General features: G+C 37.9%; 2 protein-coding genes across 2 annotated transcripts; one reads left to right on the top strand and one right to left on the bottom strand.

Moving 5' to 3' along the window:
• Positions 1–1002: 1002 nt before the first annotated feature.
• On the top strand, positions 1003–18006 carry metap1 (methionyl aminopeptidase 1). The gene is made up of 11 exons (XM_048204117.1): positions 1003–1190; positions 3253–3304; positions 3419–3528; positions 3623–3683; positions 10830–10921; positions 11908–11991; positions 12637–12775; positions 14064–14195; positions 14395–14538; positions 14653–14718; positions 16949–18006. Exons 1-11 carry the CDS (start codon positions 1077–1079, stop codon positions 17113–17115), a joined length of 1161 nt encoding a protein of 386 aa, XP_048060074.1. The 5' UTR covers positions 1003–1076; the 3' UTR covers positions 17116–18006.
• Positions 17861–27844, bottom strand: LOC125276549 (alcohol dehydrogenase 1-like). Its single transcript, XM_048204118.1, has 9 exons — positions 27706–27844; positions 26919–27020; positions 26477–26618; positions 22571–22658; positions 22246–22465; positions 19371–19631; positions 19141–19270; positions 18431–18566; positions 17861–18356 (listed from the first exon to the last, which is right to left on the bottom strand). The coding sequence occupies exons 1-9, from the start codon at positions 27721–27723 to the stop codon at positions 18326–18328; spliced, it is 1128 nt and encodes a 375-aa protein (XP_048060075.1). The 5' UTR covers positions 27724–27844; the 3' UTR covers positions 17861–18325.

Genomic DNA, 27844 nt, shown 5'->3' with positions numbered 1-27844 from the left:
TCCAGAATTTTTGGCTTTGGCCCAAAATGTTGATTTTGGTGGTGCATCCCTAGTTTAGAAAAATTGAAAAATTCCAATGGTTCACCACTAGAGGGCGTTGGTTTGTTGAACCCATGAACAAGTGTATTACAAAAAAAGAGAATATTTAATTGCTTCTAATTGATCTACGGAAGAGGATTAGGGCCAAGCAATAATAAAAAAATAAAACCATCTCAAGATTAAAGATTTCGAGAAAAAAGTCAAAATAAAATGTTGAGAATAAACTCGTTAAATTTCGAGAAAAAAATCATTAAATTTCGAGAAAAAGGTCGAGATAAAATGTTGAGAATAAACTCGTTAAATTACGAGAAAAAAACTCGTTAAATTTTGAGAAAAAAGTTGAGATAAAATGTTGAGAATAAAGGCATTAAATTACGAGAAAAAGGTCGTTAAATTACGAGAACAAATTCGTTAAATTATGAAAAAAATGTTGTTACATTTTGAGAAAAAAGTCGAGATAAAATGTTGAGAATAAACTAATTAAATTATGAGAAAAAAAGTCGTTAAATTACGAGAACAAATTCGTTAAATTATGAAAAAAAATTTACATTTTGAGAAAAAAGTCGAGAGAATTTGTTCTCATAATTTCACGACTTTTGTTTCACTCATACCTTCAGCTAGCAGTTGTTTGTTTTCTCTGCTGGGTTTCTCTGCTGTTCAAGAGTGGAGCGGGAAATAGATAAACCTGTAGTGGAACTGCGGGGCGTGATTACAGAGCTGGGTATCTGTTGCTCCGCTCCACTCATATACAGAACTCCAGTCCGGTATTCGTTCTACCTTGCTTGGTGATTCCTGCAATGTTTTTGTTTCTCGTGGAACTTTTTTAGTTTTGGGAGAAGAAATAAAAGAACTAACTTTCCAGTGATGTCTAGTCAATAATTGTGGCTGCGATAAGGTAAAATAAATAGATAAATAAATACTCCATTTTGCAATGATGCACAAGGTGGTGTGTGTCGGAGTCCCTCCCTCTGATCTCAGATGACTGCAGCGGTAGTCAGCAGCAGCTCTCTCTCTCTCTGACCGACAGCAGCAGAAGCATGGCGGCGGTGGAGACACGGGAGTGCGAGACGGAAGGCTGCTGCAGCGAAGCTAAGCTCCAGTGTCCCACCTGCATCAAACTCGGAATTCAAGGCTCATACTTTTGCTCTCAGGTGAAGCTCTGACACTTTGGTTTAAGAAACAAGCGAAGCTCTCGGGTTTTGTAGCGCATGTCACGCTGCCGGCCTACGGGACTGTGCTCAGCATTAGCTAGCTAGCTGTCTTACACCACAAACAGGCACTTTAACCCTTGCTTTGAGCTTTGACGTTTGCATGAAAGTTTTGTGCATGGTGATTTTCAGGATGACACATTTGTTTGAGATGTTAAACCCTAACAGGAATGAAAATGTAAATTTGCGAGCTGTTTCTCTGCTAATGACTTCAGCTCAACGTGGCCCGCTTGCTGCCCAGTTGCTAAATCAATTCACCAACCCTTTAGTTATTGCATTTCTAATCTCTGAAGTCCATTGACAACATGATGCATGAATCTGTACAAAGGATGTGTAGATTTAACCCTGACTCTCTTCATTCTCGTGTGATTTGCTGGACACTCCTTGCATAGGCTATGATTCAAATCCTAGTGAGCTGCTACATGGCCATGATGGTCAAAAGTGCTGTCTAGGTTGATTTTTCTTTTTTGAGGCAAATCAAAGTGTGATGTCTATTTAAACAGCATTTTGGACATAATATGTTTGTTTTAAGGCATGTGCTCAAAAAATGCTGTATAGGTGGACAGCTCATTACATTTTGAGTCATATCTTTTGACTCTAGCACCTGTTGGAGAGCAGATCTGCTATCTTGCTTATGGTGTTGAGAGGCTGATATTATGACATGGTGTTGCCAAGCCCAATATATCTGATTTGACATTTCCACTGATTCCATCTGATTCAAACATTCACGTCTGCAGTGCTATAATTCACCCTTATGTCATTCTAAGACTGTATGTACACACTTTGTTTTTTCTTAATGCACTCAGTTGGGTTTAATGTTGTTTGGACTGTTTTCAGAATATCCTCTTTCATGTTCCACTGAATAAAGAAAATGATACTGGTTTGGAACAGTGTGAGGATGAGTTATTGATGACAGAATTTTCATTTTTGTCTCTCCCTCCCTGTAGAGCTTAGTCATGTATTATAAAGGATTTTTTCATCAGTTTTTCTTTCTAATTGTGCTAAAGTACATGATTCAACTTGCCTGTAACCAGAGTATGTTAGGAGCTGTACATAATGTAACAGTACAGTTAGATTCATGTTTTGTTCTATTGATTTGATTAAAGACCTTGAAATTACTTGGTGAGCAAGGTGGTGATGTACTTCATATTCAAACAGGAAGATGGACATATTATAAAAAGCCTTTACATTAAAACGAGGACTATGATTTAATTATTGCAAGCTTAATTTTTGAACAAAAATGTGGATATTCATGTTGCATTTATTGCAAGATCATCACTCATCATAATATTTTATCCGTTTCTTGGGAGAGAATGTGAAATTTTAAATGCTATAATATACACTACCATTCAAAAGTTTGGGGGTAGTAAGATTTTTTTTTTTTTTTTAATTGGCTCACCAAGGCTGCTTTTAATTAATCAAAAATATAGCAATATTGCAAAATATTACAATTTAAATTAAACAATTAAATTTCATTTATTATAGTTGCATGAAAATGTAGCCTGTATTCTTATAGTAATGTATATTCCAGTCGTCATTGTCACGCTCCTTCAGAAATCATTCTAATATGCCGAATTGGCACTCAAGAAACATTAACAGTTTTGCTGCTTAATATTTTTGTGGAAACTGTGATAAATTTTTTTTTGTTCAGGATTATTTTATAAATAGAAAATTCAAAAGGGCAGTATTTATTATAATTTTTTTTTTAAACGTAAATGTCTTTACTGTCACTTTTGGTCAATTTAATGCATTTAGCAGAAATGCATTAAATTGTGTGTGTGTGTGTGTGTGTATGTATGTATATATATATATATATATATATATATATAATACACACACACACAGGTTCAAGGAAAAAACAATAAAGAAAACTTACTGAACCTAAACTACTCAAAATTGTATTATAATTTTGTGCACTAGCAAATAGATGCATCAAAGCGAACAGAAATTTCATTTTTAAGGGTCTTTAATAAGTGAAATAACTTCTGTTCTTGTATGTTTTCAGGAATGTTTCAAAGGCAGCTGGGCCACCCACAAACTGCTCCACAAAAAAGCAAGTATGTGTGTTTTATTCTCTCAGTGTTGAGTGATGTTCAATTCTGCATTTGTATACTCTATACAAATCATGTCTTACATAATGCCATCATTAATATCTGACATTTTATTTGTAGAGGAGGACAAAGTAAAAGATGAGGGGAAGAACTGTGTGGAGAAGGAAATCAACACAGACCCGTGGCCTGGGTACAGATACACTGGTAAACTGCGACCCCACTATCCACTGGTAAGGACGCAACACACTAGAGATGGACAAGAGCACAGTACACAATACATTACTATAGAACAGAACAAAAACAATTTTTCTTTGTTGTTTTCAGACTCCCATGCGGCTTGTTCCTAGCAACATCCAGAGACCAGACTATGCAGATCATCCTTTGGGTAAGATTGCAAAACCCTTCACACATAAATTGGACATCATTTAGTAAATTATGCACCACAATACTCAAATTGACTTCTCTCACCTGGACTAGCTTTCTTGCCCCAAGCCCTTTATCTGAGTCATTGTACTACTCTGACAGGCTGCCCTGTTTGAGTACGCCTGTATGAAGTTTAAACTTTTAATCTTTGCAATGGGGCACTGATATACAAGCTTTTAAACTAATGGTCTCCATTCTCATCAGCTGAAGTGTTTGATTTTTTTAAAGTGTTTGCTGCAATAGTGCATCTCTGCTGACCACATTAAACCACTGTTTATTGTATATACACATCTAGATGTTCAGGAATAACCTGTTTACTGAAACTCTAACTGTGTTTTTTGTTTGCGATTTAATTGGTGTATCATCTGTATCATTACGATGAGTCTAATGAACTCAAGAGTTGTATATTTGTGATTAGAAAAGGAGATGATGAGCCCAAATGCAGTTATATTGTGAAATTTGTTGTTATTGACTTGTTTTCTATTCTAATGTTTTGTATTTCCAAATAATTTAAAATGTAATTTATTCCTGTGATGGCGGATGAAAATTCAGCTTTGCCATCGCCCCACTCTTCAGTGTCACATGATCCTTAAGAAATCTTTCTAATATGATGGTTTTTATCATTTGTGAATACTGATGTATGTTTTTCAGGATTCTTTGTTGAACAAAGTTAAAAAGAACAGCATTTATTTGAGATAATCTTTTGTAACATAAATAGTTACTTATGATCAATTTAATGCATTCACAAACTTTTGAACGGTAGTGTATAATGGTAGGGGTGTGACGAGATTGAGTTCACGAGGACGAGACGAGATGAGATTTTTACACAGTATTTTTAAGAAATCATCAATGAAGAAATACATGACTAGAAAAATATCCTGCAGGCGCATTTGAAATGTTTTAACTAATTTTCTTGTAATGAATGTCAATTCAGTTCTATTTTCCAAGTATGAATTATCATATGCAGTAAAAGACAACAATACTCAAGCACTTTAAAAGGTTTTGCCACAAACTCAACTGACTCTCCTGTATGAATTTATATGAATCAATTCATATGATCAATCCATTATGAGCTTCTACAACTTTTGGCTTCCTAACTGAACTCCTTTCCACAAATTGATCATGGAAATAAAAACAGTATAAATAAAAAATGAACACAGTTTTCTCCTAGTCTTAAGTGCAAACAATAAGTGCAACCATAATCAAAGCACTCTCTCAATATTCAAAGTGCAAATAGAGACCAAATTTTTCTTTAAGCATGATATAGAGCTAAGAGATGGTTACAACTACACAGACCAGTGTACCAGTGACTTTGCATTTATTACTTAGCCCACTTTTACTACTCCGATACCACAGCAGAAACTACTAGTCTAACTAATACGTTATTAAAGGCAAGTGAACAGACTGTAAAAAGAACAAATACTGTACACCAATTACAAGCATAGATAAATACAACATAAAGTTACAAATAAAGTATAAGGTCTAACTGTAGTATTAAAGGGTTAGTTCACCCAAAAATGAAAATTCTGTCATTAATTACTCACCCTTGTGTCGTTCCACACCCGTAAGACCTTCGTTAATCTTCAGAACACAAATTAAGATATTTTAGTTGAAATCTGATGGCTCAGTGAGGTCTTAATAGGGAGCAATGACATTTCCTCTCTCAAGATCCATAAAGGTACTAAAAACATATTTAAATCGGTTCATGTGAGTACAGTGGTTCAATACTAATAATATAAAGCGATGAGAATATTTTTGGAGCGCCAAAAAAAATAAATAAATAACGACTTATTTAGTGATGGCCGATTTCAAAACACTGCTTCATGAAGCATCGGAGCATAATGAATCAGTGTGTCGAATCATTATTCGGATCGCGTACGCTCCGAATCTTCCTGAAGCAGTGATTTGAAATCGGCCATCACTAAATAAGTCGTTATTTTGTTTTTTTTGGCGCTCCAAAAATATTCTCGTCGCTTTATAATATTAATATTGAACCACTGTACTCACATGAACTGATTTAAATATGTTTTTAGTACCTTTATGGATCTTGAGAGAGGAAGTGTCATTGCTCCCTATTAAGGCCTCACTGAGCCATCAGATTTCAACTAAAATATCTTAATTTGTGTTCTGAAGATTAACAAAGGTCTTACGGGTGTGGAACGGCATGAGGGTAGGTAATAAATGACAATTTTCATTTTTGGGTGAAGTAACCCTTTAATTTTCGTGTACAGAAATGTAATAATCAAATGTGAAATGAAACTGTTCACTGACCCCATGCACACACACATCCGAATTCTCACCTCGTTCAATTAAGACATAACCGAATGTTTTTACTTGCCAAGAAGGGTATTTTGACTGACATAATGCATGTATGTGTCCATCCAAGTGCATTGAGGATGCGAAAGAGAAATCAATTTGGAGTTTGCGAGCTATCTGAAACGCGCCTCTCTCTCTCTCTGTGTGTGCGTGCAAGCCTTGTATGTATGTGCGTCTGTGCGCACCCATAACAGCGTGGGGTGAGATACCGAATTAAATCATCTTTTGCCTCTTCTTGCGCTGGAATAGTTTTATATCCATTTAATGCGTATACTAGCAAGACAAAACACATGCAAATGATAACCTTTCACTCTATTGCGGTTAAACTTGATCCGCGAATCACATGCGTCCCAAACCATGGGGCTTGGTCCGTATGGATTACGGGTCAACAACGATCCGTTTAACCACTAGTGATCAGTGAACTCTGATTCCTGCTGACCTATGTACAGTGCTGCAGCTTGTGTTAGATGAGCTGGGTGGGATTGAAGCGACCGTTATCCAACTGAATTAAATGGTTTTTATTTCTATAAAATGCAAATCAACAGTGGAGGCATAATGTAAATCACAAGACGGCTTTTCATCTCGGCGAGAAATCATCACATTTTTAATCTCGTGATATCTCATGGCACGAGATCTCGTCACACCCCTAATAAATTGCATGGGTTTTTAAAAAAGAGAGATTATCACTAACCTTCTAGTTACTATGCTAGTGTCTGAGAACTGAAGTTAAAACATGAAATTCTTAGAAAAGGTGTCGTTTTATTTATTTGCAGACCCCACTTTGATATTTTTATTAAATGCAGTGAAACTCAGACGTGTCCTTCAAACAATGATAGACAGTACACGTCTTTAAGTACGAATTATGATCACGCACATTTTTTTCTTCTAGTATAGATGCTTCTCTCATGAATCACTGTGTATTGTGAATAAATGCTCATTTGTCCCTCATTAACGGATGCTGCAGACTCTTCCTGTAAGTAACCATTATGGTGGTGATTAGTTGGTATTAGGCTCCTCTAGTTACAGCCTCTCATTCCTCTGTTATTAGCTCATCCTTGAGTCTCCAGCCCCCGGCTTTCAAACAGTAGAATAGCGATGTATTGAAAACACCTGAATGTCTTCAAAAGCATCCCATGGTTAGGTCAGGAGAATGTGCACATTTGCAAATGTACATTCAATAGCACTTCTTTGTGAGAGAGTGTGTGATGGTCCTGAAGTCACTCTATACACGTTACCATTTATTTCCATGTGTGTGTGTTTGGGGGTGGGCTGCTGCAGTGTGTGTCTGAAGCTCTTCTCTTGCTCTCTGCAGCTGCAGAGGTTGGGTTGTTGGCAGGTATGAAGCCCCGCCGCTTCCCATGTGTGTCCAGCCAGTGCTGTCCTCTTGTTTTAATAGTATTACAGGGAGCAGTTTGCTCCGCAGTGGGTGTGTGAGTGTATTTTTGTGAGAGAAAGTGTCTGTTTAGTAGCATGGCTCTGTTTGTTTCTGCATGGCTGATATCGTTACTCAGCTGGGACTAGAGGTGGGCGATATGACCAGATGTATTGTTTTTGATGAGAATTCAATGAAAAATGGTACATCTAGCCTACTTGTTTTGCGTTGCATCCCTTGATACTTGTGTTAGACACATCCTGCTCTCTCTTTTCACATTAATACTACTTAAGGGCTTATCACGCTTGAACATTGAGTCATTGTAAACCCCGGTAAAGGAATCCTGGGCTTTCATGCTTCACGTTTCACACTGTTTATAATTTTCCCAGGGTTAACAATTAATCCTGGGTATTCATTAGGGCTGCCCCTGACCAAAGATTTTTCTAGTTGACTAGTAGTAGTTCATTTAAAGGGTTAGTTCACCCAAAAATGAAAATTGTCATTAATTACTCACCCTCATGTCATTCTAAACCCGTAAGACCTTTGTTCATCTTCAGAACAAAAATTAAGATATTTTTGATAAAACCTGAGAGCTCTCTGACCTCCGATAGACTGAAACATTATCACTTTCGGGGCCCAGAAAAGTAGTAAAGACATTGTTAAAACAGTCCATGTGACTATAGTGGTTCAGCCTTAATGTTATGAAGCGATGAGAATACTGTTTGTGCGCAAATAAAAACAAAAACAACAAAAATGAGTTTATTCAACAATTTCTTCTCTTCCCTGTCAGTCTCTTGAGCTGTTCACATTGCAAACACTTCCGGGTTCTACATCAGAACGCCGGCACTTTTGAATGATGTATTACTTTTATCTATATGACCAAAAATAATGGAGAATTTTAATTTTGTTTCCATTGTTATCAGGAAAAAATGCAAGTGATCGCAATGGCGTCTCCATGTTTTGCATGCTTCAGCTCCCACACTGCACACAAACACTTGGATATGCACCTAATAATAGTGCACATTTATGTAGGTTAACTTTAAAGTGAGCAGCCATGTAAAGTTGCTACTATTTACATGTTTCAAATAAGTCATATTTGAGGTCGATGGATGTTTGGCGACATACTGTAATTACCACAAGGACCTGCCATTAATGTTCTGTCCCTCACGGACTGTCTGACTTTGCCTCAAGGTTTTTTTTGTTTTGTTTGTTTTTTTTATTCCTGCAACTAATAAAATTTTTGCTTGACTAAGCCTCTTCTAGTCGACTAACGATTAGTAGACTTTTCAGACCGTAAGGGTGAGAATGAAATGCTCTCTTCAATCCAGTTGATGCACTTTGTCACCATTTGACATTATCCCCCTCGAATGCTGAAACATACTGTTTATACAACTATAGTGTTTTGTGACTGTCCAAAGCACATGAATATGAGGCATGCGTTTAGCTGTCGGCTGATTAATCGGGCCAATTTTTGGCATTTTTTAAAGGTGCCCTAGAATTAAAAATTTAATTTACCTTGGCATAGTTGAATAACAAGAGTTCAGTACATGGAAATGACATACAGTGAGTCTCAAACTCCATTGTTTCCTCCTCCTTATATAAATCTCATTTGTTTAAAAGACCTCCGAAGAACAGGTGAATCTCAACATGACACCGACTGTTACGTAACAGTCGGGCTCATTAATATGTACGCCCCCAATATTTGCATATGCCAGCCCATGTTCAAGGCATTACACAAGGACAGCCAGTATTAACGTCTGGATCTGTGCACAGCTGAATCATCAGACTATGTAAGCAAGCAAGGACAACAGCGAAAAATGGCAGATGGAGCAATAATAACTGACATGATCCATAATAACATGATATTTTTAGTGATATTTGTAAACTGTCTTTCTAAATGTTTCGTTAGCATGTTGCTAATGTACTGTTAAATGTGGTTAAAGTTACCATCGTTTCTTACTGTATTCACGGAGACAAGAGCCGTCGTTATTTTCATTTTTAAACACTTGCAGTCTGTATAATTCATAAACACAACTTCATTCTTTATAAATCTCTCCAACAGTGTAGCATTAGCCGTTAGCCACAGAGCATAGCCTCAAACTCATTCAGAATCAAATGTAAACATCCAAATAAATACTATACTCGCATGATCCGATGTATGCATGCAGCATGCATGACGAACACTTTGTAAAGATCCATTTTGAGGGTTATATTAGCTGTGTGAACTTTGTTTATGCAATGATAGAGTCGAGAGCTCGGGAGGGGGCAGAGAGCGCGCGATTTAAATGGTCCGCAGCATGAATCGGCGCATTTCTAATTATGCCCCAAAATAGGCAGTTAAAAAAATGAATAAAAAAAAATCTATGGGGTATTTTGAGCTGCAACTTCACAGACACATTCAGGGGACACCTTAGACTTATATTACATCTTGTAAAAAAACGTTCGATGGCACCTTTAATTAAAAAAATCTGATTATGAAAGTCCTTGTCTTCATCATCCGATTGTGCTGCAAATTAGGCCGATTAATAGGCAGGCGCATCTGCGAGCAGCTAAGCATTGTTGTGGCACAAGTGACGCTGCCTCTTGTGGCAAGCAGATTGCCATTCCACCGGCATAAATGCCCGGATAAACTTAATTTTCCACGTTCCGCTGCATCTTGCGCACAGTTGAGCGTGCAAGCCTTTCAAAGTATACTCCTTTGGCCATGAGCACGGAAAGACGTGGCCAAACATATCAGCCAAAAAAAATCGGCATCATATATCGGCCATCGGCTGCCCTGATTTCTAAATATCGCATCGGCCAGAGGAAAACCCATATCGGTCGACCTCTACATGCGATTGACTGTCTTTTGCTAAGCATCTGGCCGTAACACCACATAATTTCATAATGTACATGTTTGGTACTGCAACGCTCAAGAGCAGGGTTTCATAAGCCCGGGTAAAACGCGGCGCTAACCCCGCTTCAAAACGTTTGTGAAATGTTCCTCTACCCGGGGTTAAAAGCAGTTCTTAGAATGACAATAACCTGAGATTAAGCGCAGTGTGAAAAGCCCTATAGAGTTTCTTTGTCTCTCTCTATACACACGGAATACAAAATCTCTATCTCTACCCCCACACGATATAGTCATACCGCCCAGCCCCAGCAGGAACTGTCTGTGATTGCATCATTGCCAAACTGTCATGTCCTAGACCTCACTGGATCAGCGACCATATGTGTGTGTGCGTGTGTGTTTGTCTCTAAGAAGTGGTTATGTTGTCTTCATTAGCTCACTGGAGACTGTGCTGTTGAGATTCTGTTGTGGTGAAGGTCAGTAGGCAGAGCTAGTCAATATATTTGAGTGATAGTAAGATGCTTTTGTGGGTAGATGGGTATCAGTGTATTTTACTGCTCACCAATTCACAAATTCATCACGTCTTGCAGGCATGTCAGAATCAGAGCAGACCATGAAAGGGACGTCTCAGATTAAGATCCTCAACGCTGAAGAGATTGAGGGCATGAGAGTTGTCTGCAAGGTAAATCAACATCATAACTGCACAAATGATAACTTTGCATGCAGAATAATAACTGTGAAATGTAACAGTTGAAGTTTTGGGTGGTGTTGTGAGAGTCAGGCATAAAGTACAAATAATGGAGAACAGGCATCCATATAGTTAATGAACTAGATTTAGTTCTGTGTTATACTTGAATGAATAGAATTACATTGTTTGTGTGTGTGTAACACTATCCAGAATACAATTTGAGAAATTTGGTCCTAGATTCGAATTTTTATTCTGTGAGTGGCATCCCATAAGCTGACGAATATGTGATTCGTCATGCGTTTCAAATCAATTGCCTGTCTTGTAATGCAATGAATCAGTTTTAGTAAATCTACTTGAAGCCTACTGAAATAAAAACAGGAATACTGATAGAACAAAAACAAATGTCTTGGATTTAATTAGGATGCATGGAGCGAAAAGGTTTTCTGCCTCTATTTAATCACTAATTGCTCTGCTGCTGTTCGTTCTGCCTCAATTTCTTATTTAATTAGTCATTTAAAGGGATAGTTCACCCAAAAATGAAAATTCTGTCATCATTTACTCAGCCTCAAGTTGTTCTAAACCTGTATTAGTTTCTATCTTCTGTCAAACACAAAAGAAGATATTTTGAAGAGTATCCAAATAGTTTCTGGTCCCCATTGACTTCCATAGTATTTTTTTTCCATACTGTGGAAGTCAGCAGCTGTTTGGTTACCAACATTCTTCAAAATATCTATCTTTTGTGTTGAACAGAATAAAGAAACTCATACAGGTTTAGAACAACTTGAGGGTGTGTAAATGGTAACATAATTTTTATTTTTAGGTGAACTATCCCTTTAAGTGAGAACTCCAGAGAAACACTTGGTTCCACAAGATAAATTCACACATTTTATGCAAATCAGCTGAAAATCGGCTAGTGTCAGAAGCACAAAGAAGAGGTTTGGATTACTGACTATAAAGACTGTGTTTGTTTCCTCCTTCAGTTGGCTCGAGAAGTACTTGACATTGCTGCCATGATGGTGAAACCTGGAGTGACAACGGAGGAGATCGACCATGCGGTGCATTTGGTAGTACTTCACAATCTTTTCTCTCTTTCTATCTCTTATAATATTACAAAGTAGTAAGTTTAAATACAGGTTATCTAAGGGAAATATGAAATTGCTGATGCATTCATGTGGAAAATTGTCTTTTACTAGCTCTAAAGCAATGGTTCTTAACCTTTATGACTCCAAGACCTACTTTGTCCAAGACCACATTCAAAGGCCCTCTTATCTAAGCTGATATGCACGCCTGGTGCTTTTGTTGTAATAAAAATTAATAAACTCAAACATAAGATGTCAATATTATACACTTTTTTTTTAGCAGTAACTATAATAAGTATAATCTAACTATAATTAGTGTTAATATAAATAAATGTATATAAGACGTTTTGGGGTCCCCCTGAAAGTTCGCCGAGGCCCCCTAGTGGGCCCCGGACAGCTGACTGAGAGCCCCTGCTTCAAATGTCATGGTTCGTGCTGGACTACTTTTTGCTAGTTTCCTTCTAAAAAAAAAAAAGCATAATTTTGACAATATGCTTAATGAATGCATGGATTTTTTTTATTATAAACTCTACTTCAAAACTCTACTTTTGTTATGGTTTGAGTAGTACAGCCTGTATGTCCATCTTGAGTGTTGATGCTAATGTGGTTTCTCCATGTTTACTGGTTAAGGCGTGTACAGCAAGGAACTGCTACCCCTCACCTCTGAACTACTACAACTTCCCCAAGTCCTGCTGCACCTCGGTCAATGAAGTCATCTGTCATGGGATACCTGACCGCCGTCTCCTTCAAGAGGGGGATATACTGAACAGTATGTATCAGCATGCATCTGCACACATAGTATATGCATGCATCTTACTTACGAGATTTCACGGGAGATCTTATTTTTGTCTTCAAGAATGCTGTTTTTTAAATTATATTTCAGTTAGTCCAGATGTCAGCTACACATTTACTAGGCATTAGAGATCTGTGTGTGACTCTTTTTTTTTTTCCTCCACATTTTCACCTTTCTGTGAATGCATTGGCAGTGTCCAGACTGATGTTTTTTCCTACTGCTTACTTTAGGTCCCGTACATAATAGAAAGTAAAAGAAAGAAATAACCACTCGGGTTGTGACTGTGAGGAAAATTTTCCCACTGGTTAATTGATGTGTGACAACACCGGTAATACCGGCACCTCACTTTAAAATCGATAATTTGAAAGTGAAAGTACAGTGCACACATGGCCGCAATCCTATGGAAGTTGAGCTTCCATAGGGATGAACTGAAAACGTGAATTAGTGCCAATTTGGGGGCGACATTGCTTGAATGGTGGGTTCATTAGTATTATTAATGAAAAACACAACTAATCCTTTGCAGGTTCCCTATTAGCACTGGGTTTAAATCGAAAATATTGCCAAATAGGTGCTTTTACATTTTGCTTTAGTTTGAGACCAAATCTTCCGACATTGTCTTGTCAGTCAGCTTCTCGCTCTCGTAATAAATGAAATCTGTCTCCTGCTGCTGATCTGTGCTGCGACTCGTTTGGTTCATGCTGCATTGAACAGATGCCTTAAGTTTTTAGTTGTAGTGTCTGTTTTCTAACTGAACTAATGATTTTTATTACTATAAAAAAACGAAACGATGGTGGGGGGTGGTTCAGCAGTGGGCAAGTGTGGCTCAACGCTGGTAACACCGACTATCGCAGCAATCCTAATGACCACTAACTTCTTTATTGCAAGCTGCATTCTTTGTTTTTGAATACCTTAATATAAATACAACAGGCTACAGTTCTGAGAACTGCTTCTGTTTACATTCAATGGCAATTTTACACTAAACAGACCTTATACTGAAGGCAAGATCCTGACAGAATCTGCAGCCTCTTTTTGGCTTTTTTTTTTTTTTTTTTTTTGCACAGATTATGAAAATGTGGAAAATGGATTCCTCTATCAATTTGAGTACTACAATCATAGTCGTAGCTGAATGCATAATCAAATAATTTTGTGTCAGTTTGTGTATTTTTCTGCAGAGTTCATGCTGAAAAATATTCAGACTTAAGTTGAATTGCACTTCATGTTACATGCTCACTTGGCCAATCATATATTATTTTTTCCCCTACAGTCGATATAACGGTTTACCACAATGGTTACCATGGAGATCTGAATGAAACCTTTTTTGTGGGTGAAGTAGATGAGGGAGCCAAGAAATTGGTTCAGACCACTTATGAATGTCTTATGCAAGCCATCGACTCTGGTAAGGATGAAACTACATGCAAACAAGCACCAAACAATTCAACAGACCACATGTTATATGAATTTGACATTTTATTCAGACTAGGTGATGTAGGATGTTTGTCTGCTGTGATGTACACTAATGACCTTCAGAGGGCACAGTTGCACAGCGGGATGTCTGTGTTGTCATCTGAGGTGGTTTGTTGCTGTCTTGTGTCTAGTAAAGCCTGGTATCCGGTATCGTGAGCTGGGGAACATCATCCAGAAACATGCGCAGGCAAATGGTTTCTCTGTGGTACGGAGCTACTGTGGTCACGGCATTCACAAACTGTTCCACACGGCGCCAAACGTACCGCACTATGCCAGTGAGTAACATCTCGTCATGTTGATGCAGTCTGAATGATACAAGCATTGCACACTGTGATGTAATCAAACCTACAGAGATTACAAACACTCAAAGGTTCTATGTATTTCTACAGAGAATAAAGCAGTTGGAGTGATGAAGCCTGGACATGTGTTTACTATTGAGCCCATGATCTGCGAAGGTAATTTTTTATTTTTTTAAGTAAGGCATGCAATTAATGAAATATGCTGAACATTGTTCTTTTTTTAATTTGGTTGGTTAATTTACGCTATTGTTCAAAAGTTTTGTGGTCAGTAAGGTTTTTTTGTAATGCATTAATATTTTTATTTAGCAAAGATGCATTAAATTGATCAAAAATGACAGTAAAGACTGTTATGTTACAAAAGATTTCCATTTTAAATGCTGTTCTTTTGAGCTCATCACTAAAACCTGAAAAAAAAAAAAAAAAACAATATTAAGCAGCACAACTATTTTCAACATTGATAATAATAAGAAATGTTTCTTGAGTACCAAATCAGCATATTAGAATGATTTCTGAAGGGTCATGTGACACAGTGGTTGCTGAAAATTCAGCTTTGTCATCACAGGAATGAATTACATTATAAAATATATTAAAATAGTTATTTTAAATTATAATATTTCACAATATTACTGTTTTAATGCATTTTGTTCAATTAAATGCAGCCTCGGTGAGCATAAGGGACTTGGTAGATTTATATGGTAGATTATAACATAACTCTTAATATTCTTCTGTATCACGCAAGCAAATCGCTGAACCCGACAACTGAACAAGTTTTCTTTCCTTCAACATAATATTAACTATAAAAATAATGAGACTAAATTAGGGCTGCATGACTGATAATCAAGATTATTTTGCTCAAAATTATAATCAAGATTATTCTTTCAAAAAGGGTAATGTAGTAATGGCCCTTATGCACGTTCTTTACCAACCTACACTTCACCCAAAAGGCCTGTAGGTCATTTCACCAACTATGATAACTTCGTTAGATGGTAAATCAATACAAAACACATGGTTTTGGTGAGCGCTTTGTAATCTGTATTCACATTAGATTTTAAAGCAACACAATTTGTTTGCAAATTAGACAAACCACAGATTCAGATTGGCCTGCAAATTTCTAAAGAATGATGCTCTTTGATATAAAAAAAACTGTCCCTGGCTAAGGACATTCTAAAATGCTTAACGTGGCTTAATGTAGTAAGACAGTGATATTAAAAGACCGAACTCCGTAAACATCATACTAATAAACCGTAACCGTTTTATGTACAGCAAAGCAGATGAGCCCAGAATATGAATGCAATGCGTTTATTTACACGTTGTGTTTTCCTCCCATTGAAACCGCTATAAAGAAAAAGCTTAACGTCGCTTCCTAGCCTACTAAGTGATATTAAAAGATCAAATTCTGCACAAACCAATTTTTTCTGTATAGTATGCTTTATTAGTGTTTACTAAGTTTGGTCTTTTATTGTCACTGTCTTAGTACATTAAGCCACGTTAAGTGTTTTCTTTATGGGAGGAAAATGCTTCATTAAATGTGTTGTGTTCATATTATGGGCTCATCTGCTTTTCTGTACATAGTACGCTTTATTAGTGTGGTGTTTACTAAGTTTGGTTTGTTAATAACACTGTCTTAGTAAATTAAGCCACGTTAGGCGTTTTAGAACGTCCCAGTGACTATAGAATTTTCAACTGATTTACATTATGAAAACTGGTAAAACCTTTAGGAACTTCAAAAGAGAAAATGGCGAAACTCCTAATATTATTTCCAATAATTCCAAATTATGTTCATTTTCCCAATTGAATCGTCACATGGGTTGCAAAAGTGCATTTATTCTGCAAACAGTAAAGGTGGAGATCCATGTTGCATTTGTTGAAATTCATCGCTGAAGGTTTGATCATGGCAGATTTAGTCACACAAATAGTACAAGTGGCTTGTGAAGAAACAAATACTGGCTGTATGACGCTTTCATTGAAGCAGAATTTCGCTGTGGAGATCACTAAACTCCAGCGCACGTTTCTTTTCAGATCATCAGCACTGCTTCCGCATTTAGAGGGAGCGCGTGCACAGACTTGCCAGATTGCACAGATTAAGTAAAACACCGGGAAGACAGTATATCTTTTTAATGGAAAAGCTCTATTTAGGGGATTTAAGCTCTGTGCATCTGGCAACCACAAGCATGACTGCTAGTGGAGGCTTGTTACCAATGCAAGATAATGCAAATCCCAAAGAAAAAACATGTTTTCAGGATAAATAACGAGCGGTTATTTGTAATCAATCGAGAGAAGCAGATATCGTTATCGCGATTACAATACGATTAATCGTGCAGCCCTAGACTAAATGTGAATAAATATTGTAATTGATGTATTATTAAAGAGTCTTTGCTCTGTGCAGGTGGATGGCAAGATGAGACGTGGCCAGACGGTTGGACGGCAGTCACTCGTGACGGCAAACGCTCGGCCCAGTTCGAGCACACGCTCCTTGTGACAGACACCGGCTGTGAGATCCTCACACGTCGCCTCGAGGATAACGGCCGCGCTCACTTCCTGTCCCAAATGTAGGATGGTGGGGTTATATCAGCCCTGTTCTGCAGTGGAGGATACAGCGGCTCCGCCCCATATCACCGATCAGCCAATCACATTGTGGTTCTCTGTTGGGCAGGAGATGATTGGCCATGTGGCCGTGTCAGTGGATTTGGGCAGGAGATGGAGATTTTATAACTTCTGAATGTGTCACCTGACAGTCACATTTAATCAGCTTGGATCTGAGAAAATTCAAAGGCACTGGCCTTTAACTTGGTTTCAGTGCCACCACACTCTGTCTTCAAGGCAGAGGCATCCGTGTGAGTGGTTTTGCGTGTACGCACCTGTGTGTTTTATGAGAGCGCGTCAGCTGTGTGAGGTTTGCTGTCTCAGTCTGCTTCAGTGTGTTTTGTATGCCTTGGCTCGTTGCAGTGTACCGGGTCTCTTTTGTAAGCCATTGTTGAGGTTTGAGATGCAGTGAGTGTATGTGATAAAACCCTGTGGAGTCTCTCCAAACCTTATCAAATCATGACTGATGTATGACAACTCTTTACAGCTAAAAGAGTGCCTCGTAACGTTATTGAACATTGTACAAATGTTTTTCATGAACTTCTACCAGCGTTCATAAGGTTCAATTAAATCGATCCATTTTGAGTGAGAATGTGTCCGTGAACACCTAGAGGAAACATTAGGTTAAGTACAATGGTGTAATTATGTGATGGGGAGAGGATGGCCTTTCTGCATGTCCTCTCACTGCAGTCATCCTTAGTCAGTGACGAGATGATTTTTGTTTGTCTTTGGTTGTTTAATGCCACTTAAAGAGCAAAAGTCTGAAAAGCAGTTGCAGGCCTCTGTCAGTTTGATGCATCTCATGGAATCAGTTTCAGTGTTTCAGTATTCAAGCTGAATTAAAGTATATTTTCTCCTTTATTTGGACTTGTTAGTTTTTTTTAATGTACAACAAATGCCAAACTTTTAACAATCATCACAATGGAATGCAATTTCAACAATGATTTATGAAAGCAGGTGAAAAGATCATCCAAGAAGTTCCTCTGTATTGAATTGTTGTTGCTTTTGGTGAAACAATTAAATTTCTTGCCATGCAGAACTGGAGTACCAGATTCAATCCATCATTTTACCTTTTAGAAATAGTTACAGCACATTAAACTAGTATTGATTGTGTCTGCTGTAAGTCTGAGCAGTCTATTCCCATCTGTCTCAAAGAAGTTGAGTGAAGATAATTTGCTTCTCATTTGGATATATTCAGTATGCATCGAATGCTGTAAGATAGGAAAAAATGTTAGAACTTTCTGACAGGATTAACTTGAAATGCAGAAAAAGGTAAGAAATATACCATTGTCCATTCTTCATGAGGTTAATGGCATCATTGACCTCCTCCAGATTCATTTTGTGTGTTATAAACTCATCAAGCTTTATTTTGCCGGTCATGTAGTCTTGAACCAGTTTTGGAATCTCCTTGACCTTATAACCTTATTCACATAAACAGAAATTAATACATACACAATCATCTACTCTGAAAGCCTTAAAGGGTTAGTTCACCCAAAAATTAAACTTCTGTCATTAATGACTCACCCTCATGTCGTTGCAAACCTGCAAGATCTTTGTTCATCTTCAGAACACAAATTAAGATATTTTTGATGAAATCCGAGAGGTTTCATTATGCCCCATAGAAAGCAACGAATTTACCACATTCAAGGTCCAGAGAAGTAGTAAGATATCGTTAAAATAGTCAACATGACTACAGTGTTTCAACCTTAATGACAAAAAAACGTATTCTTGTCGCTTCATAACATTAAGGTTGAACCACTGTAGTCACGTTGACTATTTTAACGATGTCTTTGCTGCTTCTCTGGACCTTGAATGTGGTAATTTTGTTGCTTTCTATGGGAGATAAAACCTCTCGGATTTCATCAGAAATATCTTCATTTGTGTTCTGAACGAAGAACGAAGGTCTTACACATTTGGAACGACATGAGGGTGAGTAATTAATGACAGAAATTTCATTTTTGGGTGAACAAACCCTTTAACTGACAGTTGGTTTACCTCCTAATAGAGTTCCCTTCCAGGTTTTCCCAAACATGAGCTGAACTGGTTGTGCAGAAAAGTCTGTATCAGTATAGCCAACCAGAACACTCACACCCCAACCTTTAACACACGACTCCAGCGCGCTCCTCTGAGGTCAAAGACACATTGATTCACACACAGAGAGATTGCAAGTACTGAAAGCTTTTAAATGAGTAGTAATTAAATGCACCTTGTTGGTGAGGTCTTACCGATACTTCAGTGTTGCCCACACACTCGAGTGAGAAGTCCACTCCTCCATTGGTCATTTCTGTCAGCACTTCGGCGATTGGTTTATTATATGCTTTTGGATTCAGAAAATCAGTGGCACCAAAGACCTTTGCCTTCTCAAACTTCTGTTCATTAATATCCACAGCAAAGATGCGAGAGGCTCCGGCGTTTTTACAGCCCATGACTGCAGCCAGACCTACTGCACCCAGTCCAAACACTGCACACACTGAGCCTGGTGTCACCTTCACACAAACACAAACAAATCACTATTCTAATGCACCTTAACATTCAGCTCGGTATACAAGCAACACACACACACAAAATTACTAAACTAGTCAAGTTTAAAAGTGCATTAATTTCTTTGGATAAGATAAACCAAGTGGCATCTGTGAGTTTTTTTTTTAATGTAATTTCTTTAAATTCTTAAATTCTAGTGGAAACGCATGAGGAAAAAAACTATGCTAGCTAACAGTTAGCATGTAGTGCCAATATATGCCATCAATTACTCACCCTCGTGTCATTGCAGGCTTGTCAGTTACCACTGACTTCCATTTTACAGACAAAAAGAAAAAAAAAAATAATCTCAAAATATCTTGTTTTATGTTCCACCGAAAAAGGCAAGTCATACAGTAAATGACAGAATTTTTATTTTTTCAGGTGAACTACATATTTCATTGTGGAACAACTGTCTTTCTAGTAGTTTGATGACCTTACACTATGTAACTTTTTTTGTTCAAAATTTAAATAAAGCAAAAATACATCAACCTTCTTCTAAAACATGTTTTTGTCTTACCCTGGATGGATTCACTATGGTAAAAGCCTGTTATATTTATAATATATAAATATAAGCGTTTACATTTTAGAACTAGCGTTATGGTTTTTGTGGGAAAATGCGTACATACACCTGTGCGTGTCTCATCAAATCCCTAAATAGAAAAAAGTTTTTCCGGCTACTTTGACACACGTATGGTGTGGAAGTGACATAGGTTAGTTGTCACAAAAGGTTGACATGGAGCAGCTAAATCTCAAACCTCCAGGAAATCAACCTGGAGGTGACCTATTATGCCCCTTTTTACAAGATGTAATAGAGTGCCCCAGGGATGACACGTTTTTGTAGGCAAAATCCGGAAGCGAGTTAGCATTTTAGGACTTCCGGTTCCAACGCCGTCAAGTCTATGGGTTTTTTGAATGGGTTTTTGCTAAATCGCCTGAAATAAGGTCTGTGGTTAACAAAGCCTCTAAATACTTTCACGTTTTGATGTATGACATAAAACACACCAGTTATAACCCACTTGTGATTTTTTAAACTTATACTGTGTCTTAAAATCGGCGGTTGCTAACAAATTGCTAAAAGGGACTACTTCCTTTGGCGGGGACTTTAGACGTCATCATTAAAAACGGGACATTTGGACAGCATTTCTCATGAAAAAGTGGATAAGTATTAATAACAGCGCAGATCATAATCAGCGAGCATGTTTTGAAATAAAGTTGTTTTCTAAATAAAGTTTGAGGAAGCTTGGCGGTGACGACGTTGATCCGCGACCATGGTGTGCTGTAGTCCGTTTATAGCCTACTGTTAGCCTTTTATATCTGACGACTTTATTTAGGCTTCAAAATCTATAAATGTTGTGTTAACTTGTAAAGATTATCTTGATAGACAAAACGTGTAAGTGTCATAACCCTTTGTTAAACACAGAGCTTATTTTCTGCGATTTTCCAAAAGTCTATGGGAAAAATGCATAGGCTTTCAACCGAGGGAACCCGTGCGCCGCTAACTTCCGGGTTGGCCTACAAAAACGCGTCATCCCTGGGGCACTCTATATAAGTCTCTGGTGTCCCCAGAATGTGTCTGTGAAGTTTCAGCTCAAAATACCCCACAGATCATTTATTATAGCTTGACAAATTTGCCCCATTTGGGTTTGAGCAAAAATACACCATTTTTGTGTGTGTCCCTTTAAATGCAAATGAGCTGCTGCTCCCGGCCCCCTTTCCAGAAGAGGGCGGAGCTTTAACGGCTCAACAACAACAAAGCTGGAGAATCTCACGCAGCCAAAATGAGGATTGTCAGTAACGGTGTTCAGCCTTACATTGTTCAAACCGGAGTCGACACTGATGGAGAGACTCAGGAAGAAGTTACAAATTTTAGAATGAAACTGGACGTTTCTGAATGGTTAGTGGATAAATTTATGTAAGTTAGTTGCTGTGGAGTTGATTCAACTCATCGACTAGCATGTGCCGTCATGTTAATCTTGTGCAAAACCCATATGGATGTCCACTATACATAGCGTACTTGTTTGCCGAACAGAGCCATACACACCAGGCTAACGTTTATGATTGCTATCAAATGCTGTGATTGGTCTAATATTTGTTTCAAAATATTGCTTGGAAAGAAACGCTCCTTTTTTTTTAGTAATCGAACTTGCCAGGGTCAACTGGCAGGCTATCCAAGCTAATGAGACTCTAAATAGTGTTCTGTGCTCGTCTGTGCAGCCAATGACAGAACAGTTGCCATGCTTTGCTCAAACTTTTTGCCATGGCGTTAGAACTGGTTCACCTTTGCAGCTTGCGAAAATAAAACGGCTGCGCCGTGGCAGTTGCGGTTCTAGTAGTACTTTCCTACTACTATGTACTACTATGTAGTAGGAAAGTAATCATTTAAGGATGTGAGGATGAGACATGGATCATCCACAGATCTAAATCACTCAAAAACACTGATTCATTCATTCAATGAACACACAATGTGTGTTTCTCAGAGACGTACGATGGTTAATTCTGCTTAGGCTTTGTTTGGAATTGTTTTCTTTGACAGATCAAAAATGGAAAGTGTCCAAATGCTTCTTGAGTCTCTATACTCACCCCAGCTGAGTTGACAGCAGCTCCGTAGCCAGTAGGGACGCCGCAGCCGAGCAGACACACACGGTCGAGTGGAGCATCATCATGAATCTTTCCCACATAAATCTGGTTAACGACGATGTACTCAGAGAAGGTACCGGTGCCTGTGAACTGTAAGATGGGCTGACCACGACAAGTAAAACGTGTTGTGGGATGCGACATAAGATCAACATATTTATTTACCCTGCCAAAAAAACAAACAAAAAAACTGTAAGCGTTCAAAGAGGAAAAAAAAAAAAAAAAAACCCCAGAAGGATTTAATATGTGAAAATTGTTGTTTGTTTCTCACCAGCTGCGTTCACACAAGTTTGTTTTTGGATTCTTGCAAAATCTGCATTCTCCACACTGAGCGATCGAGAGTGGAATGACCTTATCACCTGTTCACCACAATACACAGATGTATTATTAGTTACAGCAACAAATTTACACTCACAGTTGAAGGGAATTAAAGGATTAAAAAATTCTGTCATCATTTATGTCACTCATGTTGTTCCAAACCAGTATGACATTCATTTATTCAGTGGAACACAAAAGATATGTAAAGTCAGTGTTATTTATGTACTATTATATAATTGTATTAATATTTTTACATTTTAATTTTAAGTTTTAATTTTTCAGTTTTAGTGTTAGTAATTTTAGCACTTAAACTTATTTCAGTCAGTCATTTCTAATTTTAGTTTGTTTAAAGCTGCAGTCCGTAACTTTTTTGGTTAAAAATGATCCAAAATCAATTTTTGAGCAGGTACATAACCAGCCAGTGTTCAAACGGTGTTCAAAATCTCCTTACCTTAGCCCGATTCACAACGGTAAGCTTGTAATAATGTTTTATAATAAAAGCGGAACTGGTAGGTTTCCACGAGAAATTCGAGCATGCAGCCATTCGTCTTTGAGTCATTACGTCACGTCTGTTTATATAAAGAACGAGTCCCAGTTAGTGGGTTATGTCGCACGTGAGGATGGCGGATCATTTAAAGCCTTTTCTCACTGCAGCTGCAATAATTAAACTTATGGCAGATTAATCCAGAAAAGTCCAAATGACAGTCATCAGTGACAAATTGAAATCTACAGGTAACTCTAATACACGCTAAATACACAGTCACGCAATGCTGATGTTGTTAACAATAACATTTTTAGTGCAAATTACTGTGCATCTGGAAAGTATTCACAGCGCTTCACTTTTTCCACATTTTGTTATGTTACAGTATTATTCCAAAAAGGGATTAAATTTATTTTTTTCCTCAAAATTCTACAAACAATACCCCATAATGACATCATGAAAGAAGTTTGAAATCTTTGCAATTTTATTAAAAGTAAAAAAACAAAATCACATGTACATAAGTATTCACAACCTTTGCTCAGTACTTTGTTGAAGCACCTTTGGCACCAATTACAGCCTCAAGTCTTTCTGAGTATGATGCTACAAGCTTTGCACACCTATTTTTGGGCAGTTTCTCCCATTCTTCTTTGCAGGACCTCTCAAGCTCCATCAGGTTGGATGTGGGGATGTGGGGATGCACAGCCATTTACAGATCTATCCAGAGAAGCTCAATCGGGCTCAAGTCTGAGCTCTGGCTGGGCCACTTAAGGACATTCACGGAGTTGTCCCGTAGCCACTCCTTTGTTATTTTGGCTGTGTGCTAAGGATCATTGTCCTGTTGGAAGATGAACCTTCACCCCAGTCTGAGGTCCAGAGCGCTCTGGAGCAGGTTTTCATCAAGGATGTCTCTGTACATTGCTGCATTCACAGGCCTGGTTGGTGGAGTGCTGGAGAGATGGTTGTTCTTCTGGAAGGTTCTCCTCTCTCCACAGAGAAACGCTGGAGCTTTGTCAGAGTGACCATTCTTGGTCACCTCCCTGACTAAGACCCTTCTCCCCCGATTGCTCGGTTTGGCCAGGCGGCCCGCTCTAGGAAGAGTCCTTGTGGTTCCAAACTTCTTCCATTTACGGATGATGGAGGCCACTGTGCTCATTGGGACCTTCAATGCTGCAGAAGTTTTTCTGTACCCATCCCCATATCTGTCCTGTCTCTGAGGTCTACAGAGAATTCCTTGGACTTCATGTCTTGGTTTGTGCTCTGACATGCACTGTTAACTGTGGGACCTTTATATAGACATGTGTGTGCCTTTCCAAATCGTGTCCAATCAACTGACTTTACCACAGGTGGATCAGTGGAAACAGGATGCACCTGAGCTCAGTCATGGCAAAGGCTGTGATTCCTTATGTACATGTGATTTATTTCGTTTTTTATTTGTAATAAATTTGCAAAGATTTCAAACAAAGTTCTTTCATGATGTCATTATGGGGTATTGTTTGTAGAATTTTGAGGGAAAAAAATGAATTTATTCACTTTTGGAATAAGACTGTAACACATGAATATTTTCCGGATGCACTGTATAACAATAATAATAATTTGCATGGTTTGACATGATCCGAGCTAAGCGATTGTTAATCACCATTGGTAGCGCAATTTATTGTAATGCTTTTTTTTCTCAGTTGGTCAGAACAAAAGTGGCAGACATGTTACTTGCTTGTTCAGATGATGTTCTGGTGGAAATTCTTATTTTGGTCATGCTTTCAAGACGTAGAATCTGTGATTCCGAATCCACACCGATGTGGTGATTGACAGCAAACATTAGATTCATCTGCGCTGAGGAGCCATGCCGATGCACAACCCACGTAAAGATGATAATTCCGCAAATAACTGCAATTGCAGGTTTCAAACAGAGATGGCGACAAAGAGGGACTGCAGCTTTAAATGTGCCATCGAACGTTTTTTTACAAGATGTAATATAAGTCTAAGGTGTCCCCTGAAGTTTCAGCTCAAAATACCCCATAGATTTTTTAAATTATTTTTTTAACTGCCTATTTTGGGGCATCATTAAATATGAGCCGATTTACTGTATGCTCCCTTTAAATGCTGACGCTCCCCGCCCACGGAGCTCACGCTTGCCTTAAACAGTGCATAAACAAAGTTCACACAGCTAATATAACCCTCAAATGGATCTTTACAAAGTGTTCGTCATGCATGTGGCATGCATGCGTCGGATTATGTGAGTATTGTATACTGTTATATTGTTTACATGCGATTCTGAATGAATTTGAGGCTGTGATCCGTGGCTAACGGCTAATGCTACGCTGTTGGAGAGATTTATAAAGAATGAAGTTGTGTTTATGAATTATACAGACTGCAAGTGTTTAAAAATGAAAATAGCGACGGCTCTCTTGTCTCCGTGAATACAGTAAGAAACAATGGTAACTTTAACCACATTTAACAGTACATTAGCAACATGCTAACGAAACATTTAGAAAGACAGTTTACAAATTTCACTAAAAATATCATGATATCATGGATCATGTCAGTTATTATCGCTCCATCTGCCATTTTTCGCCATTGTTCTTGCTTGCTTAACTTACCTAGTCTGATGATTCGGCTGTGTGCTGCTCCAGACGTTAATACTGGCTGCCCTTGTGTAATGCCTTTCATAATGTTGGGAACATGGGCTGGCATATGCAAATATTGGGGGCGTACACCCCGACTGTTACGTAACAGTCGGTGTTATGTTGAGATTCGACTGTTCTTCGGAGGTCTTTTAAACAAATGAGATTTATATAAGAAGGAGGAAACAATGGAGTTTGAGACTCAATGTATGTCATTTCCATGTACTGAACTCTTGTTATTTAACTATGCCAAGATAAATTCAATTTTTCATTCGAGGGCACCTTTAAGTTTTTCATCAAAATATGTGTGCGTGTAGTCCATATATTTCAAAACTTTTGAAGCTTTATGTGAGGGAAAAACTGTTAAGCGCTGGATTATTGAGTCGTTTAGCCAGTTAGAACTGGAATCTGGATCAGCTGATTCAATGAAAGGAATACAAACTGGACACCATTTTCTTTCATGTACTAGCCAAGAAAAGCTAAGGAGGAGTTACTGACAAGCTCAAGGAGGCAAAGATTATTAGTGAATAATGAATAATCTGTGAAAACTCAAAGCTAAATGGCTTCAGAACACTTGGAAGTCATATGTATTACTTTAATTATACTTTTTTGGTCCTCAGTCCCTGTAATTGCATGGAAAAGAAATAGTCCATAATTACACAGTGGTCACCACAGAAAAAAAGTATGGAAGAAAGGTTTGGAACAACATGAGAGTGAGTAAATGAACTATGCCTAGAAATGACGTTTTGGTAGTGACCTGGTTTGAAATCAGTGACTCCAGGTCCAACACTCTCCACCACACCAGCGCCCTCATGTCCCAAGACAGTGGGAAAACCCTTCTTGTTCTTTGCCTCAAACAGGTGGAAAAGCTCGGTGTGACACAGACTTGAAGCTACAATCTATACATGACAGTGGAAATCCTTGTTTATTGACAGGATTGAATGTTTTAAAAGGATAGTTCACCCAAAAATATTTTAATTTCTTTCTTCTGCTGAACACAAAGGAAGATATTTTTAAGAATGTCAGTAACCAAACAGTTAATGGGCCCCACTGACTGTTCACATTCATACAGGTTTAGAACAACTTGAGGTGGAGTAAACAGTGACAGAACTTTCATTTTTGGGTGAACTATCCCTTTAACAACTGATTGTTATATTAGTTGCTTGGATTTGTGACATTTTTCATAGAATATTTCCCACCTTGATGCGTATTTCACCTTCCTGAGGTGGGGCGACTTCTATTTCTTCTATTACCAGAGGAGCATTGGGCTCCCAGGCAATGGCAGCCCTACATTTGATAACCTTTGGCACAAATAAGAGATTGGTTCATCATATTTTATGTTTTTAATGGTTAACAGAGGTTTTTAATGGTTATCAGGCATGATCTCTGCTCTTTAACTGTAGTTGGAGGTTGTCCAGCCAAAGTAAGCATTAAAACGGCTATTAGAGCCAAAACTATCTGTGATTTCACTATCACTAATGATTAATATTAACTCACTGACATTGCAAGAACACAGTTTCAGTGTGGTTAAATATTATCCATTTCATTGAAAACTTTGAGAATTTCAAAAAACTACAAAAAAAAAAAAACCTACAAAAAAAAAAAAATTTTTATATATATTTTAAGAGAACTAGAATAATAATTATGTATAACTATTGACACCTCACACTTTTACATGTGGTATTTAACTCTTTGTCTTCATATTGCATTATAGTTAAAGCAGTGAAGCAAGTCAATTGTGCGTTGCAATAATATCACGTCTTGCTTTTTTCAAGTTTTTGCTTATGGTAGTTATAGCCTGCATAGCTCAAAGCATCCATAACTGGATGTTGTTGTTATTATTGCATTAAATTGATCAGATAGAATACGAATTAACCTATGCAATCAATCGGTCAGTGGAAATGAGGTTAAAGGTATAAAGGGACTGTAATGCATTAACTGCTCTGCAGCACAAATGACAAGAGACCAAAAGACAAGTTTACGAACCTTTCCTGCAGTGGCCATTTCCCAATGTAGTCGTATTGCTGAGATGAATGAATGCAGAGAGACAGAGATTCTTTGGCACTCGTTTTTATACTCTGGATTTATATGTATGAAGCAATCCCCCCCCCCCCTCTCTCTTTCT

This window comes from Megalobrama amblycephala, linkage group LG10, assembly GCF_018812025.1.
Source record: "Megalobrama amblycephala isolate DHTTF-2021 linkage group LG10, ASM1881202v1, whole genome shotgun sequence".
In the NCBI taxonomy this organism is placed as follows: domain Eukaryota; kingdom Metazoa; phylum Chordata; class Actinopteri; order Cypriniformes; family Xenocyprididae; genus Megalobrama; species Megalobrama amblycephala.
This window is presented reverse-complemented; position numbering and strand designations above follow the sequence as displayed.